Here is a 21413-nt window from a genome sequence, read left to right as displayed (position 1 = left end):
AATCTGTGGTATTAGGTCTGGGATAGATGTATCCCAAACAAACTCTCATGCAGTCATATTAAAAGTCTGGCTATGAATGCCAGTTTCGCTTGTCAGTTTATTTGTTCCAATGCCGGTTTGATATCAGGTTTCGGTACAGATTCTTCGTTTCGAAATGATGTAATGATTGTTGAGAAAAACTAATAATCATTTTTGAGTTCAATTAGTAGTAATTTTTCCTAATAAAACAGCCGATTTCTTTATCAATCTCAAATAGGTTAGAGTGTTAAGAATAGAACTTGGAGGTCGTTAAAACATAACTCAATATATGTTGTTAGTTTGTTTGCAATCTCACTTAGCGAATTAATAAGCATATTCACTTGTTGAAGACAAAGAATGTCGTAGCTTTCACCTCATGAACAATCAATCAGGTAATCAAACAAGTTTAGGCTCGGCAAACATAATAAGGATTCGGTCCGTATTTGTCTAAACCAGCAAAATTCGGCATCATCCTTCCCTTTAAAGATAAATGTAGTAAAAATGTAGTCCTTGTAGGGTACCCTTCTAAAATAATGAGACGAGCCTCGCCGAATCAAAAGGCAAATTGCGGGGCCCTCAATAATTGGTCATAATAAATACTTAGAATTTGGGACGGGCTGTTTAGTGAATTCCACTCCCCTCCCCGAAGACAATAACGCGTTAGATTCTTTAGGCGCGACTTAATCAAATTACATTCCTAAATTCGGGTGCGCATTTATGTGACCCAATTTCAAATCTCAATGGAGTCGAAATGTGTTAACAATTACGGGTGCATTGATTGTGACGTGGTTCGAGATACATTTTCACGACGTTGCAATTCTATAAAAATAAATGATAATAATAAAAGCGGTTAAAACTTAATAAAAGCACATAAGTCACAACATGTATTTAAATCAGATATTTAGCCATTATAACAATTTAAGCGACCGTGCTAGAACCACGGGATTCGAGGGTGCTTAACACCTTCCCTCGGGTCAACAGAATTCCTTACTTAGAATTTCTGGTTCGCAGACTTCATTTGGAAAAGTCGAAAATTTCCTCGATTTGGGATTCAAGATAAACCGGTGACTTGGGACACCAAAAGCCAAACCTTTCCCAAGTGGCGACTCTGAATTAAATAAATAATCCCATTTCGAATATTGTCACTTAAATTGGAAAAACTCCACCCGCGCATCTAACCCTTCGGGGCCGGGCGCGCAAAAAGGAGGTGTGACAATATGTTGTATTTACTGTATCCAAAATACAACTATTATGTGTGAACGACTACAACAATTATTTTATTTCTTGTATTTCTCAAATCAGGCCGAATTTGAGTGTATTCATTTTTTTGGAGTGTAAATACAATGTATATTTTTGTATTTATATATATATATATATATATATATATATATATTATTGTATTTCGAATGAGACTTTTTTGTATTTTTGCCTATATTTTTTGAATTTTTTATTGTTTGAATACAGTCGAATCGAACACAATGAATTGAATACAATGTAAAAATAGCTACGAATAAATATAGCGAATTGGATACAACCAAATACCATTGTATTTTTTTTGAATTCAACCGAATTAAATATAGTAAATTGAATACATCGGAATACACTAAAATCGTATTCATTGATATAGTCTATCCTACACGCACAAATACAGAAAATATATACTCCTGGCAACGTAAGTATTGTGTATGGCTAGTAAATACGAAAATTATAGTTGTACCAAGTAAATAATCTCTAACCTATAGTGGTTTATTAAAATTCCACTAATATTATTGAAAAACATTGAGTTATGGCCGCGCCTTCGACATCCCCTTCCTTTCGGTTATGAGCCCATAACTCAAATAAGGTGATTCGCTTAGTGGTTCAATCAAAATTTTAAACCGATAAATTAATTTTTGGATTCACTTTTACTTTTCATGTTGGCTTTCTAATCTAATGTACATAAAAAAAGGTAGCTCGGTGCACAAAGTATCCTACATTCATGCAGGGTTCGGAGAAGGACAGTACCCCAAGGGGTGTAATGTAAATAATCTACTTTAAATGCAAGAATTAATGACTATTTCAATGGTTCTGACCTGTGTGAATTATGTAATTTAATGTATATAATTCACATTAATTTCATCTAGTAGATTTTATCCTTCTCTAGAAGTAAAAAGGAGAAAATTTTATGAGTGATCGTTCAGGTTTATTTTTTTCTTCAAATCTTGGCTATGTTTAATGTACAAAAGTCACTATAAAATTATTTTTTAGTTTTTAAACTCATTGTCTAATCGAAAAAGAGTTAGTAGTACTAATTTAAGGATAAATTGTTAAATTAATCCAAATTAAGGCGATACTAGCATGATATGTAGAACTGTCAAAACGGGTCAGCCCAGCTCAACCCAACTCAAACCTTATGGGCTTTTAAATTTGGTGGACTAGGACGAGCCGGCCCGCCACATGAACGGGCCTTAAATGGCCAGCCCAACCCAGCCCTAAAAGGGCCGCGGGCTAGGGCGGGCCGACCCTTTAATTTTTTTTTTAAGAAAAAAGAATTTCTTTAAATCCTTAGAATTATTTTGTGATATAGTCGATTAATCATGTAAATAACTTCTGTTTGCTTAGAGCGTAAAAAAAAATACTTGATATTTGACGAGGAATCTCGTAATTGAAATGCAAATTCTCCATATTTCTAACTTTTCTTTTTTAAAGTTACATGAATATTTTCTTAATGATTTTCTTTCATTTGTCTCATATTCAAGGATTGCTTCAATAAGTTTAAATGCTGTGATTTTTTAATTTATGATTAATATCATTTGCTGATTTCATCATTATAATCCATAAAATTTTTAAAATTTCCGAAATTTGCTAGTGGTCAATTATTATTTTTTTTGTATTCAAAATTGATCTTTTTCTATACTAAAGAGCAACTAATTATTAATAGTATATTAAAGTAATTCAAACTGATTATTGGCCACTTAAAGTAATATTTTATTTTGAAAAATGATTATTATTGGCTAAAACTTTTCGAGTTCGTTATTAATTAAGCAAAAGAAAAACTAATTTTGTCATATTACATGCATATCAAAAATATAAATTCTAGTTGATATGGAAGTGTAAATGAGCAATCTAGGGTTAGGGAATGGGAATTATAGTTAACAGTTTTTTTTAATTTTTACTTTTTTAAATATTAAATATTTAATAGTTAATTAATTTATTAATTTTTAGCCTACGGGCCAGCCCAAGCCCAACCTCGATCAAACTTCAAGGAGTAGCGAAGTGACTTGGGCCGGAGCTCAAAAAATCTCAGCCCAACCCTACTTAAATAACGGGTTGGGTTGGAATGATTTTGAGGGCTCTAACGATATGTATGTCAATAAAGTGTCCGCTTGAAGTCAAAAGGAGATTTTTATAGTTGTCCGAATCTTCCAGTCTTATTCCACACCAAAAGAAAAAAAAGAAATTGACCATTTATTACATTAAAGAAGAAATTAAATTCAGCTTAACCTCAACGCAACTTCTAGAAAAGCCATTATCACATTTATCAACCCATTTTCTTTACTCAAGCACAAGTACACAAACAATAATATCTCACTGAACTATAGATCTGGGATTCGGAGCAACTTTTGAAGAAGAAGAAACTTAGGTTAATCACTGAAAAAGCAGAAAAAAATGTCGTGGCAAACATATGTAGATGATCACTTGCTGTGTGAGATTGAAGGTAACCATCTCACATCTGCTGCTATTATTGGTCAAGACGGCACCGTTTGGGCTCAATCCGCCAATTTTCCTCAGGTTTCCTTTCTATACCCACTTCCAATTTTGCTAGATTTCATATGTTTCTGCTCTTACTCAGATTCAAGCGGTTCAGATTTTTCTTATTTAGGTATTTTGTTGAATTATTGCATTTTTGGTGGACTAGAATAAAGAAATTGGGATGCGCCTTGGCGAAGGTTCTGGTGCTTTATTTATTTATTGGGGGTAGCTTACAGACGTTGGGTTAAAAGAAAGGAGAAACAAAGTAGTTTAGATGATTATTTGTTATTGGAATGAAATGGATCTGAACAGAGCAGAGTGGATAGTCATACAGAGGATTCATATAGTTGACCTCAGCTAATTTGGGATTGAGGAGTAGCTGACTGATATTTGTGTACCTCAGCCTAGTTTGCTCTTGGGATATAAGTTTCCTTTGTTTAATATCTATGTTGATTTTATCTATTTGCTGAGCGCTGAATGTGGTTCTAATTAAGAATATAGAGAAAAATTATTGAAGTGGAAGTAAGCAGAAAAATATTTAAACACAGAATTTTGGAAGCGTGCTAGGAAGGAATATTAGGTTATTTGGCTCTTCTAGTGCCCTGTAGGTGCTTAAAACCTATAGAAGAAAACCAAGATGATTTCTTCCCGCCTAAGCCTTGGTGAGCAGAGTTACTTGGTATCTGTATTGGTTGGGGGAGGGGTGTAGGAGGTATCCAGTGGAATTGTCAATGTCCGGTAAGCTGGTCCAAACACCACCGTTATAAAATTTAGGAAGTTTACAGGGTTGGGACCTTCTCTATGAAAATTGAGATGTAAAACCTCATGCAATATTGGTGAGAGGAATTACATGGAGTGAGGTTAAGAAAGCTTCAAGCTTTACATTTCCCCCATACTTTTCTAGTTGTTAAACCTTCTGTCAGCTTCACTCCAGTTGATCCTATCAGTGAGAGATCCACATATATTTAGTTGAGCAGAGAATTGTGTGCTAATCCAACATGGAGCGGAACCCGTCTCCAGTTTTTATATTTTCTTTGGAGAGTGTGATAAGGGAGAGTGTAGTCTGGTGAAGAACATGTCAAAAAACAAGAGAGAATGGTGAGAGCCTACCTAGTTGAAAAGGCTAAACTAGAAGATGGGAGCAAGTGGCCCAAAGAAGAAGAAGAAGGTTGACGTGAAAAAGAATACTAAGCCAAAGAAGTAAAAATATAAAGGGATAACTCAATGATTATTTCTCTCCAGTTAAACTTTTATTAAGAAGTCTAGTCTGATTAAACCTCAAGATTCTTAGGAAGAGATTTTTTTCTGGCTGGAAACAATGGGGATCAGAGCCAGGAAGGGGATATAATTTCTGATTGATTGTGCTGAAGTTTCAGGTTACAGCTACACCACTTTAGCTAAGTAATTGAGAAACTTAGCTTTTACGGTTGCTGTTCTCCACTTGTTTTATGCTAGTGTCTGACGGTTGCATCTTATGGGTGTGGTTAATCTGATGCTGTAATGTAGAAAATTGAAATGGTGTTTTTTTCTCTTCTTTCATTTTGCGATCTTTTCTCTTCATTTCTCTGACCTGCTCACCACCATTCCCTTGGAATGGTGATGAGTAAAGAAGGGATGGGTGGACATAACCGCCTGTGGGTCTTAAATTGTCTATTATTGGAGTATTGTTAACTCATTGATTTTATGTATTATGGCAGTTCAAGCCAGAAGAAATAACAGGCATAATGAAAGACTTTGTTGAACCTGGAACACTTGCTCCAACTGGTTTATATCTCGGGGGAACAAAATACATGGTGATTCAGGGAGAGCCAGGAGCGGTGATCCGAGGGAAGAAGGTACATGATCTTTGTTTTTTAAAGCTTGAATTCCCATTAGTCTCCTTGCATACACATCTTATCTAAAGTGGGCATGGAAACTCCGTAACTCACTTGCGCCTCCTTGAGATGCTTGAACGACCTGCTGGGTTGAGCAAATCTTTATCCCTTTTCCCAAGTGATACAAGCTATCTACAGATTTCCCATTGAATGTTAAATAATTAGTTATCATCCTGGTATCTTTTGGTGATGGTAATGAAATAAATGGTACTTGTCGAGTTCTATATATATATATATATCTTTGTGGCGATTTGCTTTGGATTCATTGTAATGTCATCTTGGCTTTCTGCTTGGTTATTTTCAGGGTCCAGGTGGTATCACTATTAAGAAAACCAACCAGGCTTTGATCATTGGAATATATGATGAGCCAATGACTCCTGGCCAGTGCAATATGATTGTTGAAAGGCTTGGTGACTATCTTGTTGAGCAAGGCCTCTAGGCATATTATTGGTAGGTTGATTTCTGGACCTCTTTTTTGCCATTAGTATCAAATCCCGTCGTCTCTTTTATCACCTTATGATGAGTTGGATCTTTTGCAGTGTAATAGTATTCTACATAATTGTGGCTGTTAAGAAGTCATGCTTGCTGCTTACATGAGGAGAAGTTTGTAATGGTGAACTGCTTTATCATTGTATTTCTTTTTTCTCTGGTTTTACTGATAAGCTTTTGTCATTGAGCACTTGGTTGGTTATATATAATGAAATGGCTTAAATTTGGATTTTTGATCTATTGGTTAGATTGACATTGTTTGGTTGTGTTGTTTATACTTTGGCTATAAATTCGTTAATAAAAATAATGTGCAATGTGCTCAGCGGCTTCTTTCAAGCAGATTGTCGGACTGGTTTTTGAGTCACAGCGTAATGCAGGAGTTTTAACCTTTATGTATGAGAGAAATAAGTGACTTGTGTGAATTTATATTGACATCGTGGATATAAGAATGAACCCCAAATAGGGATATTACTATACAAAGTTAACAGCCAAATTATCTATTGCTTAATAGAAGGGACTTTTACAAACTTATACTTGAAAGATGAAAGCTCATGTTCTATCTGAAAAGAAAATGACATGATCCAAAAGTATTAATTTTGGAAGAATAAAATTGTATACCCAGAAGTTACGGAAAATAATTGTAATTTGGACGTATTAAAATAGAAGTTAACTCCTCAAACGTAAATAGTTGATCGTCAAGTAAGCATGTGTGTTTTAACAAATTGAGCTTCTGATCAGTTGAAGCCCATAGCTTTGATATCTCAAAATTATACAATCGTTTAGTAGTTATATTCCCACAAGGAAAGATAAACGACCATAATAAGAGGAATTAAAAACGAGCAGATGAGGCGTGAGGTTTCCCCCTCCCCCCCCCCCTCCCTTTCTTTGGTACGTAAGTTGATATTATTCGTAATATTAGTAGATAGTGGAAGGCTTTACTATCCTTGGTTACATGGTTTCAAGGTAGTTATTAACAAAAGATGTGTTTGCTAAAGTAGTGGTACATACAAAATTCGGTCCCAATTTCTTTTTCATCTTCCTAATACACGTGGTTAGATCATGGATTACGCAAGGTGCTTCTTTATGTATATGTGAATTATTGGTGGCATTCCAAGCCTAAGAAGTAATAAGTGATAACAATCAATTTGAGCTAGCATATATGTCATATAGTGGTGAATCACAGGTCATCCCAAGTAGAGGCAACTTTAAGTACCTTAGGTCAGTGATCCAGGGAGAGGGAAGATCGACAGGATGTCACTCACCGTATTAGCGTAGGATGGATGAAGTGGAGGTTAGCATCAGAAGTCCTTTGTGACAAGAGAGCGCCACCGATACTCAAAGGTAAGTTCTATAAAGCGGTGGTTAAACCGACTATGATGTATGGGGCTTAGTGTTGACCTGTTAAGAACTCACATATCCAGAAGATGAAAGTAGCAGAAATGAGGCTGTTGAGGTGGATGTGCGGCACACTAGGATGGATAAGATTAGAAATGATGATATCCGGGAGAAGGTGCACGTGGCTCCCATTGATGACAAGATGCGGGAAGCGAGGCTCAGATGGTTAAGACATGTTCAGAGAAGAAGCCCAGATACTCCGGTAAGGAGGTGTGAGCGGCTGGTTGTGGAGGGCATTAGAAGAAGTAGAGGGCGGCCTAAGAAGTATTGGGGAGAGGTGATCAAGCAGGATATGACGAGGCTTCAGATTTTCGAGGACATGACACTTGATAGGAAGATGTGGAGGTCGACTATTAGGGTTGTAATTTAGGAGGTAGTCGAGTCTTGCCTTACTTCGTACCTTTGTGAGACTAGTCTAGTAGGGGTTTTGTCTTAGATAGCTAGTGGCAATTTTGTGTCTTACTATTTCGGTTTTCAATGCAGGACCTATTTTACTAGCTATCACTTTTGCTTTGCATCTTTCTTCTGGATTTCATGTTCCCATTTTTCCTATAATTTTCGTGGTGATACTAATATTGTCTCCTTTTGTCTTTTTGTTTTCTTGATCCGAGGATCTTTCGGAAACAGCCTCTCTACTCCTTTGGGGTAGGGGTAAGGTCTGCGTACACACTACCCTCCCTAGACCCCACTAGTGAGATTTTACTGGGTTGTTGTTGTTGTTCGTGATTTCCATACTGAACCAACCGAACCTATATATTTAAAAAAAAAATATTTTTAATATCTCAAAAAGAATATTTAAAGTGATGTCTAGGTTCACTTTTTTAATGGGTCTTTATATGACCAATCAATTTGAATATATTTTAATGTGTATAAAAGTAAATTAGAATAACTTTGAATATAATATTTATTATCAATGACTATCAAAATAAGTTATTTTTCTACATCTTTGAATCTGATCAAATATGATCTTAGTTGACTGTTTCTTAACATTGATTTAGGAATCATTTCTTAGACGTTTCTTTACGTTACATCAGTTGGAATTTGGCTCCTTAATGGAGTTAAATGTTTTTAATGATTGTCTTTATGTTGTTTAACAGAAAAGCAACGTTAAAAAATTTGGATGAGCCTTTACTATATAAGTCCTTTGTGTGGTCACTTTGGAAAGGAGTGAAATTAGTAAAAAAAATTCTTCTTCTTTCTTTTGTGCTAGGTATTCTTCTTATAAATCTTTGTTGTTTCTGCTCCTAGTTATACTAGAAGAGCTTGTTGAATCCTGGGGGATACGCCTAATATTATTTATTTCGGTGTGGGCGAAATATCCTTAAGGACAGTGTCTTTGACACGCCTCAAGCTAAACCTTTTATTCTCCATAATCATCCATTTTTTTTACAACAATCTTAAGGATATATTACGCTGTTATTATGGAGAATAACGTTGCTAATGTTGTTGTCGATGCTACTACTCCTGCTGCACCAATTGTTTCTGTTGCTGTTTTTGGTGGAGATAATTTTAACCGCAAGTACGCTGTGGTTGACAAAGGAAAAGAAATTGCTACTAGAAGCAGCCTTGTGGAGGAGAACAACCGTAAGAGAAAATCAAGTAACAGGTATGATAAAAGAAATGGTTATAAATCCAAAACCAACAATCAAACCTTCAAAGAAAAAGGCAACTGCTTTGTGTGTGGCACACCTGGCCACTATGTTGCTCAATGTCGAAAAAGGGTTGGGAATGATAATCCCACTAAGGCTAAAGTAAATTTGACCGAAGCCAAAGTGAATGATATAATTGTTGCGGTTGTTTCCCAAGTGAACCTTGTGGCCAATGTGAAAGATTGGGTGTTAGATTCTGGAGCCACTATGCACATATGTGCTAACAAAAAAGACTTTGTGTCTTACACCCAAGTTGAGGAGGGAGAAGAAGTTGTCTATCTTGGTGACTCAAGAACTACTCAAGTTCTTGGAAAAGGCAAAATTCTTCTCAAACTCACATCTGGCAAAACTTTTGCATTGAATGGCGTGTTGCATGTTCCTAGTATCCGAGCCAATTTGGTCTCTATGGGATTATTAGGAAAAGTGGGGGTGAAGGTTTCTTTTGAATCTGATAAGGTCGTGTTGACCAAGAATAATAATTTTGTTGGCAAGAGTTATTATAACCATGACTTGTTTGTACTCAATGTTATCAATGAAAATGTTAGTACTTCTGCTTGCTTGATTGATTTTTTTAATTTATGGCATGCTAGATTAGGACATGTTAGTTTATCTTATATTAAAAAAATGCATTCTGAAGGTCTTATTTCAAATATTAATTTTTCGAATATTGATAAGTGTGAGGTTTGTGAAGAAGCTAAACAAACTAAGAAATCATGTGCTTCAGTATTTAGAGAATCTGAATTATTAAGTTTAATTCATACAGATTTAGGAGACTTGAAACAAACTATGACTAGAGGAGGGAAAAAATATTATGTGACTTTTATAGACGATTTTTCTAGATATACAAAAGTTTATTTGTTGAGAAATAAAGATGAAGCTTTTGATAAGTTTTTAATTTATAAATCTGAAGTAGAAAATCAATTAGATAAGAAAATCAAAAGAGTTAGATCCGATAGAGGTGGTGAATTTATTTTGTTGAATGATTATTGTGAGAAAGAAGGGATAATTCACGAGATAACTCCACCATATTCTCCACAATCAAATGGTGTAGCGGAAAGAAAAAATAGGACCTTAAAGGAAATGATGAATAACATGCTTGTTAGTTCTGGTGCTTCGGATAATCTTTGGTGTGAAGCCATTTTATCTGCTTGTCATTTACAAAATAGAATTCCTTATAAGAAAACGGGTAAAACTCCTTATGAGTTATGGAAAGGGTATCCACCTAATTTGAAATATTTGAAAGTGTGGGGGTGCCTTGCTAAAGTTATGTTGCCTGATCCTAAGAAAAGGAAAATAGGATCTAAAACATCTGATTGTATGTTTATCGGGTATGCTGAAAGCAGTGCAGCATATAGATTTTTAGTAGTCAAAAGTGATGTACTTGAAAATAATACTATTGTTGAAACAAAAAATGTTGAATTTTTTAAAAATATTTTTCCTTTAAAATTTGAAAAAATTTCTGATGCTCCTATTATTCCAAGTGATAATATTTCACATGTTCCAATTATTAAAAATGATTTTGAAAGTGAGGATTTAAGAAGAAGCAAAAGACCAAGGAAAGAAAAATCTTTTGGTAATGATTTTTATACTTATATTGTGGATAATGATCCTTTAACATATTCTAAAGCTATTTCTTCGTATGATGCCTCATTTTGGAAAGAAGCTATTGATGTAGAATTAAATTCAATTTTACAAAATAAAACTTGGATTTTAGTTGATTTACCTCCGGGAGCTAAACTCATTGGTTGTAAATGAATTTTTAAGAAGAAATTCAATCCGGATGGTTCCATTGATAAATACAAAGCTAGACTTGTTGCAAAAGATTTTACCCAAAAGCAAAATATTGATTATTTTGACACTTATGCTCCTGTAACTAGAATTTCCTAGATTCGTGTTTTAGTTGCCATGGCTTCTATTTATAAACTTTTTATTCACCAAATGGATGTTAAAACTGCATTTTTAAATGGTGATTTGGAAGAGGAAATTAACATGGAGCAACCTGAGGGTTGTATAGTGTCTGGACAAGAAAATAAAGTATGTAAATTGTTAAAATCTTTATATGATCTAAAGCAAGCACCTAAACAGTGGCATGAAAAATTTGATCAAGTATTGATTAATGATGGGTTTTCATCAATTGAAGTAGATAAATGTGTTTATACAAAATGTATAGATGGTACATGTGTTATTATTTGCATTTATATGGATGACATGCTTATTTTTAGTCCTAGCCTTGATTTAGTACATAAAATCAAAATTTTCTTGTCTTCTAATTTTGAGATGAAAGACATGGGAGAAGCTAGTGTTATTTTAGGCATGAAAATTATAAGAGATGACAATAGTTTGATGTTGACTCAAGAACATTATGTTGAAAGAATTCTTAAAAAATTTGATAATTTTGATGTGGTACCTGTAAGCACTCCTTATGATGCTAGTAGTCAATTAAAAAAGAATAAAGGAGATGCTGTAGATCAAAATAAATATGTTCAAGTTATTGGCAGTTTAATGCATTTGATGAATTTTACTAGACCTGATATTGCATATGCTGTGTGTAGGTTGAGTATATATACTCAAAACCCCAAGTCATGATCATTGGAATGCATTAGTAAAAGTAATGAAATATTTGAGAGGTACCATGAAATATGGTATTAAATATAGTGGATTTCCCACTGTACCAGAAGGATACATTGATGCTAACTGGATCTCTGATTCAGATGAGACAAAATCCACTAGTGGTTATGTGTTCACCCTCGGTGGGGGTGCTGCAACATGGAAATCAGTTAAACAAACAATAATAGCTAGATCTACCATGGAATCTGAGTTTGTGGCATTGGAATTAGCTGGCAATGAGGCCGAGTGGTTAAAGAATCTTTTGGCAAGTATTCCACTAGGAATTAAACCGGCATATTCTGTGTCGATGCATTGTGATTGCCAAGCTGCAATAGTCATTGCCAAAAACAAATCTTTTAATGGGAAGAGTAGACATATCCGATTGAGACATAATGTGATAATGCTGAGAGATGGAATTATTTCCATAGATTATGTGAAGTCAGAAGTGAATTTGACCGATCCTCTGATTAAACCTTTGGGAAGAAAATTAATATCTGAAACATCGAGGGGAATGAGACTTTTGCCAATTTGAGTTATATCAACTATGATGGTAACCCAACCTATGTGATTGGAGATCCCATAAAGTAGGTTCATATGGGTAATAACAAGTCATTAGTTGATCAAATGTGCACTATTAAATTATATCCCTTCCTATGGTGTATGTGTGTATATAGTGCAAGTCTGCAAGGAATGAGAGGCTGAGTTATTAAACTCTTAATCTATTAATCCATAGTCTTTTATAGGTGGTGTATTGTGATGCAGAATACACTTGATGGATGAACCTATATGAGTGTGGAGTGGGGCCGCTCCTATGAAATTTATGGCAAAAAATTTCTAGAGCACTCATGAAAACCAAGCGCGTGCATGGCCTATTAGCGCAAAACCGCGACAAACAACAAAGTGTGTGCCGGTATAATGTGATAGGTAAGACACTAAACTTACAAAAGAATTCTTGGTTCATAGAAGTTCTAAACTTCACCAATTGTTCTGTAAGTTTAATCTTATTTTATCTAGGTTTGGTTCATAGTCCAAGAGACACCAGATTCCATGCATTATGCTCATTTGTGAAAATCCAGCGAAATTTGTTATTTTTCATTATAATATTCTTTTTGAGCTATGTGGGGGATTGTTAAAAAAATAATATTTTTAATATCTCAAAAAGAATATTTAAATTGATGTCTAGGTTCACTCTTTTAATGGGTCTTTATATGACCAATCAATTTGAATATATTTTAATGTGTGTAAAAGTAAATTAGAATAACTTTGAATATAATATTTATTATCATTAAATGACTATCAAAATAAGTTATTTTTCTACATCTTTGAATCTGATCAAATATGATCTTAGTTGACTGCTTCTTAACATTAATTTAGGAATCATTTCTTAGACGTTTCTTTACGTTACATCAGTTGGAATTTGGCTCCTTAATGGAGTTAAATGTTTTTAATGATTGTCTTTATGTTGTTTAACAGAAAAGCAACGTTAAAAATTTGGATGAGCCTTTATGGCTTAGATTCATTATCAGATGGGTACTTTCTGTTTTTGGACTATATAAGTCCTTTGTGTGGTCCCTTTGAAAAGGAATAAAATTAGTAAAAACTTTTCTTCTTCTTTTTTTTGTGCTGGATTTTCTTCTTATAAATCTTTGTTGTTTTTGCTCCTAATTATACTAGAAGAGCTTGTTGAATCCTGGGGGATACACCTAATATTATTTATCTCGGTATGAGCAAAATATCCTTAAGGACAATGTCTTTAACACGTCTCAAGCTAAACCTTTTATTCTCCATAATCATCCAATTTTTATATGTATTTAAGCGGTTCTTCTGCAAATGTACAACCAAATAAACAGTTTGCACCTGCATTATTCAATATTATGAACAAGTCTGTTCAATTAACATTTTCAACTTTATTTCTAGTCACATATCGTTAGATAAAATAAGAGTGGTGTTGCATAAACGGTCGTTGTTTGATTATAATTTTCTCGAATATCTCTTAGATGTGCTTCTAATATGTTCAAGTTATTATGTATAATTATTTTTACGTTTTCAAATATATATATATATATATATAATTCTTAAAAATAATCAATTCTTGTATTACAATTTCAGTATTAGTTTGCGAACCACGATACCTTAAGAGGTAATTAAAAAAGCGAATGTGTAAAATCAATTAGTTACATAGCACCCTATTTGTTTACCCTTAAAATTAGATAACAATTGAATTTGTACATGGTATTAAGGATACGTGATATAACTTAATACAAATTAAGAAGACAGGTTAATGTTGAAATTAACGATAATAAAATAAATGCAAACCACAATATTGAACACCCTTAGCTTCTGAGTGTGATCAACCGCGAGCCAAGAAATGTCTCAACTAGTGTTAGAACAGAACAACAAGATAATAAGAACTAGAAATGATCAGTATATTATTGTCTTTTTGCGTGTTACCGTATGTCCTACAAATGATCAAAACCCCCATTTATATAATGGGGGTGTTCTATTTTTGGTATAATTCTATACAATGTAAAAAATCTCATGATTTGCTAATTAATTGGCATCTTCTTGATACGTGCCGAGATTTTCGCCGTGATCCTCGACGGATTGCAGATATTTTGGTTTTCCGTTATTTGGTTCGGTAAGTTTCCCTCGATCTTGCTCGGTCTCTGGGTCACGGACTCGACGATCTAAATTTGCGCCTTGGTTCGATATAACCCGAACTCGAACTTTGACCTGCCATATTTCAGCCTAGATTGGTCTAACAATGGACGAACCCGGTTTCGACCGTATACAGATAGTCCCCTCATTTTTCGGAGGGAAGATGACGAGAAACAATATGAACTTCCGAACCTCGCTCCGATATATCATGACGTAAGCGACAAAAAGTTATTGAAACATCCTGTCGGTCCAGTATCCAAGGCATTAAATGTGTGTCAGTGTTGGTCGGCCACTACTGGTTTTGAATTGTCATTAGCTAACTATAAATACCTCAACTTTCATTCATCCAAACTTTATGTTAAAAAAAGCTTCTTCTACTCTTGTTCTTTAAGAATCTCTTCATTCTCCAACTTTCTTGCCAAGATTTCTTGAACCTTTTGCAACATCCTTCTTTCCTTCATCTCTGTTTTAAAATGGCGAAAACTTCTAAAACTGTTCCACAGAAAGAAAAAGCTTCTTCGTCACGGCCTGACAGCGACGGGATTGTGGCGGAGCCACTCCCTGATGAGTTTGTTCCCGGAGGGTGCCCGATCGGTGCTGATTTCAAGATAAAAAAACTTCCTCGGTACTGGGTCTATGTGAGTCGGTCTCGAGATATATATGTACAATCACCTATGATCTCCTCGCCAAGGTTAAAGAGGATTGTAACTGGGCCGATAAACAAGTGGTGGTGCCCTCGCCAAAGGAATTAATTACCACCCACGTGGAGGGCTTTTTAAGTGTTTACACTTACCCCTTCACGTTGGGTCCCTTAGATCCAATCATTATTGCCTTCTACAAGAGGTACGAAGTGACCCTCGGTCAGATTCACCCCTCTTTCTGGAGATAATGATTCTTCTTCATTTTTTAGTAAATTAAATCGAGGGATAAGCCTTCACCCTCGATCATCTTATGCTCCTGTATAGTCCCCGACTATATCGTGAGGGGCTAATCAAACTTGCTCACCGGGTCACCAGGGCCCCGTTATGGAGTATAGATGAGGATCGGGACTGGGGCTGGATGGACCAATTTGTTCGAGTGAGGACCTCGGACTTGATCCCTACCGAGGATATGCCATTTCCCAAGAAATAGAACATAAAGCTTAAGTATAAATTCTCCTTAAAAACTTTATTTATTGTTTTTTCTCTTTCCTTCCTTCTTATCGGTGTTTTAATGGTGCAGCTGTGTCTCGGATGCCGGATGTAGTTCCTCAACTCAAAGAGTGGGTCTATGTCTTGGTGTCACAAAGACCATACCATATTCCGAGCGCGCATGGCGCGAATTGTCGAAGGGTCGGGGGGAGGCTCGTAATCATGGTAAGTTTTCTTTTCTGATGTAATAATGTTTAATTTCCTCCTTGTATTGTCGAATTCTTATTGGTTCTGTTTTCTTTTGTAGGTCTACCCAAAGATGTTGCTACTAGGCCTCTATCCGGTGATGAGGATGTGCCTTTAGAGTCCCCTACTCCGAGGCAGGGTGATGAAAAGAAGAGAAAAAGGGCCCCGAGTTCCCCGAACTCAGAAAAGAAAAAACCGAAGAAGAGGTCGCGCAAGCCCAAGGGAAGCACTGATGCTCTATCCTCGGACTCAATCCACCGGCTAAGGGACGAGTCCGAAGAAAAAGAAGAAGAAGAGAAATCTAAGCTGGTGGCCCGCATGGGGGCAGGTGTCGTGATACAAGGGCCCTCCGAACCGGCGGATGCCGAAATCGAACTGTCCCAACATGAGGAGGCCGATGAAGGAGTTTTAGCCGAAGCTCCCGAACCAGAAGAGAGTGAGGCCACTCCTCCCCATGTTGGGGGGTCGAGAGGGAGACCGGGGCTGATACCCCTCGAGCAGAGGAAAGTGCCCCGAAAGACATGCTTGGGGCGATCGACCTTACCGGGGGGGGGGGGGAGAGGGTCTCCCTAGTTCTCAGATGCCATGATCCATGAGGCCGATATGCTAGAAAGTCATTCTTACGAGGGGCCTCAGGGGGATGCAGATATCCACAATTTCTTAGATGGGTTAGAGTCTGCTACCTCAGATGACGTCACTGGGCTCGGAGACTTGCCAATGCCAAAAAGGTACCATCGCTGGGAACCAGTGGGTCTTCCCTGAGCCCAAAGTTAGTGGACCGATTCCCAGCTCCGAGTGTTGACCCTAACCGAAAGTGGTCAATAGTTTTCTCTATCCCAGAGGATGCCTGGGTTTTCTCTGCCCCCGTGGAGGTCGCTAGCTATCTTCGGTGTTTGGTGACCGAAGAGGATCAGGTCGTGATGGACAAGGTGGAAATCCCCTGCATTTTTAATGAAGCTAAACAAGCATTGAATCGGGTAATTTTGAGTGTCTTTTTCATTATGTATTTTAAACTTAAAGTTGAAAACAATCGTAACACCTGCCTTTATGTTTGCAGGCCTCGGTACTGCACTATGAGACTTTTCTCCAATACCGGGAGGAGTCAACCCAACACGAGGCTGGCGTTCAAGTGCTTACTGAGAAGAGGGATACCTACAAGCTTCTTAGTGAGAAGCTTCTGGGCGAATTAGAACTGGCTCGGAGGGAACACGCCGAGATGGCCGAGCAGGTAATTCGAGTACTTCACGATAGTGAAGACGAATTGGACATAGTGGCTAACGATCCGATCATGCAGGTCCGACAGAGGCTTGAACATATCGGGAAGCTTCAAGCACAGGTAGGTACGATACAGGCTGAGGCTGAGGAGTTCAAGAAAAATATGGACCTCTTACACTCGAAAAAAGAAGTTGTCCCAGCACAACTGGAGTCGGCCGAGGCCCAACTTCAGGTTGCAAAGGAGAAATCCTTAGTGCCGGCCAAGGAGATCGAGGAGCTCTGTTCTCAGTTGGGCTCGGCTATTTCTGGTAAAGAGAATCTAGCCAAGGCACTCGAGGCAGCCAAATTAGAGGTAGTTAAGAACAAGATCGAGGCTAACGCCAAAGTGGCCCAGTTCAAGGTTGACGTCGAGGCGATCCAAGCACAGGCTAAAAGTATGGTGGATCATGCAAAGTGGCAAGCTAGAAGGGAAGCCCTCGAAGGAGTTCATGCTCAGAACTTCGACGTACTGGCTGAACTCGAGAGTGCCAAAGTAGAAGAAGCCGGGCCTGGAAGCTGGCCTTTCCCGAGGAAGGTTCCGAAAGCTTAAACGAGTCTGAAAATGGGGTAGATCTGGAGGATGAAGATGCTCCCTCCGATGGGGACCAGGCCACTTACGCCTTTATATGTTTTTATTTTTGCTTCTATGTATCTTTTTGAGGCCGTTTCGGCTGTTGTAGGTTTTTGTATTGGGCCATGCTGGCCTTTGTAAAAAGATTGTTATATATATATATATATATATATATATGAGGCTTTTATTTCCCTTTTGGCTTTCATATCTTCCCTTTTAACTTGTTACTTGTATTCACGAAATTCGGGATGCCTTAGCATAAAATAACTTAGTTTATGTTCGACGGTCCAAACAAACCTCACTTTTACATTACTTTGTTTTAAGGCGTCTTGGGGGTTCGGTGTTACCGGAAACCTTTTTCCCAAAGTTAGTAGCCGAGATTGTAGTTCGCCGAGGGTAGCCTTTGGAACCGATTATGAAAAAAATTTCTTTTTCGAAGGCCTAGTTTTTGTTATGAGTTTCGGACGTCTCTAAACCGTGTCAGTATGGTCGTGGCCTTTTTGTTTAGGAGCTGCCCATTGGACCTGCTTTCTCGAGCTATCTGGGCGTTCCCAAGATAATAGTCCCCGAGGGGGTGGCCATGGCCTTTAAAATTCGGGGTTTGCCGAATATGTCTTATACCCCCGAGGCCTAGTTACTTGGGCCGTTCGAGTTTGTTTTTGGACGGTAGTCCCTGAGTGAGGGAATGACCATTCAAACTCCGGTTATAAGCGGCCCTTGTTACCTTTAGGAGATCGGAGGTACGAATTTTTTTTAAGGGATGTAAAGAGGAAATTTTTCTAAAATATAAGATAATTACAAGGAGATTACTTCTCTTTATTCTTGTGAAAAACAGTTATACATACATACATGTTTTATGCCAGTGCTCGAGCAACCTATGTGAGCACGGTTCGTTTGACCGTTTGACCCTTACAATAAATCCTACCTATCGAGACCCTTCTATTACGAAGTAATTTTCTCGCAAAAGTCGATATCCGAGGGTAATTCCCCCCCAGTATTCGAGGTTGATTGTAGAGGAACCTCGGATACTATTAATGCTATATTCGATACCGATTCGTGATCGTCCTTCGATTTTAAATTAGCACGATCAACTATTGTGTCGTTAAACACCTTGTCGAAAAACCCATTTGGGACAAAACCGGTTCAAGGAAAAAAGAGTGCAACGCATGCTTTCAGACCTAAATACTCCGTGCCTCTCCTTGTCGACCACCTGCAAGCGTTAGTCCAAAAATAAAAGGAAATAAAATGGGGTCGTACCTTAGCAGTAATATCGTTTTAGGTGAGTTACATTCCAATTGTTTGGTAGTTGTTCTCCGTTCATCATTCCGAGCTTATAGGATCTTTTCCCCCTAACCTGGAGAATCTGGTATGGTCCTTCCCAGTTCGGACCCAATTTCCATTTGTTCGGATTCCGGGTGCTTAGTATGACTTCCCTTAGTACTAAGTACCTGACATTGAAGTATCGAAGATTGGCCCTTCGATTGTAATACCTCTCGATCCGTTGCTTTTGGGTGGCCAATCGAACAAGGGCGGCTTCACGTCTTTCATCTAATAGCTCCAGGCTCGTATTTATGGCCCCGTCATTTGATTCCTTTGTTGCATATCGGAATCTGATACTTGGCTCCCCGACTTCGACCGGTATTAGAGCATCGTCGCCATAAACCAATGAGAATGGGGTAGCCCCGGTACTAGACTTCGAAGTTTTGCGATATGCCTAAAGAACTTCAGGCAGTATCTCTTTCCATTTTCCCTTGACGTTAGTCAACCTTTTCTTAAGGTTTTGGGTTATGGTTTTGTTGGTCAATTCAGCTTATCCGTTCCTACTAGGGTGATAAGGTGTCGATAAGATCATTTTGATCTTATGATCTTCGAGAAACTTGGTCACTTTGCTACCGATAAACTATTTCCCGTTGTCACATACAATTTCGGTTGGCATCCCGAACCGACATATGATATGGTCCCAAATGAAGTTGATGACTTCCTTCTCCCTGACCTTCTTGTATGCATGTGCTTCAACCTACTTAGAAAAATAGTCAGTCATAAATAAGATAAATTGAACCTTACCCGGTATCCGTGGAAGAGGGCCGACAAATGTCAATTCCCCACTTCATGAATGGCTATGGCGACAAGACCGAATGTAACAGTTCCCCGGGTTAGTGAATCATCAGAGCATATTTTTGACAATTGTCACATTTTCATACGAACTCTTTCGCATCCTTTTCCATGTCGATCCAGTAATAGCAGGCTCTGATCACTTTTTGAACCGATAATTCGGCGCCTGAATGATTTCCATAGGTGCCCTTGTGAACTTCCCTCAGAACATACTCGGTATCTCCCGGTCCCAAACATATTGCTAGCGGGCTATCGAACATTCTTCTAAATAAGGTTCCATACTCGGACAAGCTGAATCGGGCTGCCTTTATGCGTAGGGCCCTCGATTCTTTTGGAACTTCCCTCAGAACATACTCGGTATCTCCCGGTCCCAAACATATTGCTAGCGGGCTATCGAACATTCTTCTGAATAAGGTTCTATACTCGAACAAGCTGAATCGGGCTGCCTTTATGAGTAGGGCCCTCGATTCTTTTGGATCTGAGGGAAGTTTTCCGGTCTTCAAATACTCTACGTATTTATTTATCCAATCCCAGGTTAAGCTTGTGGAGTTTATTTCGGTGTGACCTTCTTATACTACCGACCTCATGAATTGTACGACTTCCCCCAAGTTGAGCTTGTCGTCTTCGACCGACGACCCTAAGTTTGCAAGGGCATCGGCCTCACTGTTTTGATCTCGAGGCACGTGTTGTAAAGTCTACTCTTTGAACCGATGTAATGTTACCTGTAACTTGTCTAGTTATATTTGCATTTGTTCTTCTCTAATTTCGAACGTTCTATTAACTTGGTTCACTACGAAGAGGGAGTCACACTTAGCTTCGATCACCTCCGCTCTGAAGCTTTTAGACAGTTCGAGACCTGTAATCATGGCCTCATATTTGGCCTTGTTTTTAGTCAACTTCACAGTTCTAGCGGATTGTCTAACTACATTGCCTGTGGGTGGCTTCAGTATGATGCCAAGTCCGGACCTATTTGCATTTGAGGCACCATCCATAAAGAGGGTCCAGATTCCCGAAGACATTCTTGAGTTTACCAACAACTCTCTTTCGACTTTGGGTATTAGGGTCGGCGTAAAGTCTTCCATGAAATCTACCAAAATTTGAGATTTAATGGATGTTCGGGATTAACATTTGATATCGCCGCTGATTTCTATGGCCAATTTGGCCAATTATCCCAAGAGTTCGGGTTTATGCATTATATTTCGTAATGGGTAGGTTGTCACAACACATATAGGATTGCATTGAAAATATGGTTTCAGTTTTCTAGAGGCACTTAGCAAAACGAGTGCCAATTTCTCTAGGTGAGGATATCTAGTTTCGGCCTCACCTAAGGTCCTGCTAACATAATAAATTGGAAATTGCGTAACTTGTTCTTTCCGGACTAGGACTCCACTTACCGCTATTTCTGATACTGTTAGATACAAGTATAGTCATTCGTCTGCCCTTGGTGTGTGAAGCAATGGTGAGCTTGATAGATATCTCTTAAGTTCTTCTAAGGCCCGTTGACATTCCGGGGTCCATGTGAAGTTGTTTTTCTTTTTCAGTAATGAGAAACATCGATGGCTCTTATCGGAAGACCTCGAGATGAATCGCCCCAGGGAGGCTATGACTTTGTATGACCTTCACATTATCTACTACAGTGATATCCTCGATAGCTTTGATCTTGTCGGGGTTGATCTCG

General features: G+C 37.7%; 1 protein-coding gene across 1 annotated transcript; it reads left to right on the top strand.

The window, feature by feature from the left end:
• The first annotated feature begins 3391 nt into the window (after positions 1 to 3391).
• Positions 3392 to 6351, top strand: LOC104242740 (profilin-2). The gene is made up of 4 exons (XM_009797820.2): positions 3392 to 3789; positions 5448 to 5585; positions 5929 to 6074; positions 6164 to 6351. Exons 1-3 carry the CDS (start codon positions 3667 to 3669, stop codon positions 6061 to 6063), a joined length of 396 nt encoding a protein of 131 aa, XP_009796122.1. The 5' UTR covers positions 3392 to 3666; the 3' UTR covers positions 6064 to 6074; positions 6164 to 6351.
• Positions 6352 to 21413: the final 15062 nt, after the last annotated feature.

This window comes from Nicotiana sylvestris, chromosome 8 (assembly GCF_000393655.2).
Source record: "Nicotiana sylvestris chromosome 8, ASM39365v2, whole genome shotgun sequence".
NCBI classification, from domain to species: Eukaryota; Viridiplantae; Streptophyta; class Magnoliopsida; order Solanales; family Solanaceae; genus Nicotiana; species Nicotiana sylvestris.
Note: the sequence above shows the minus strand (reverse complement) of the source record. Positions and strands in the feature narration are given on the sequence as shown.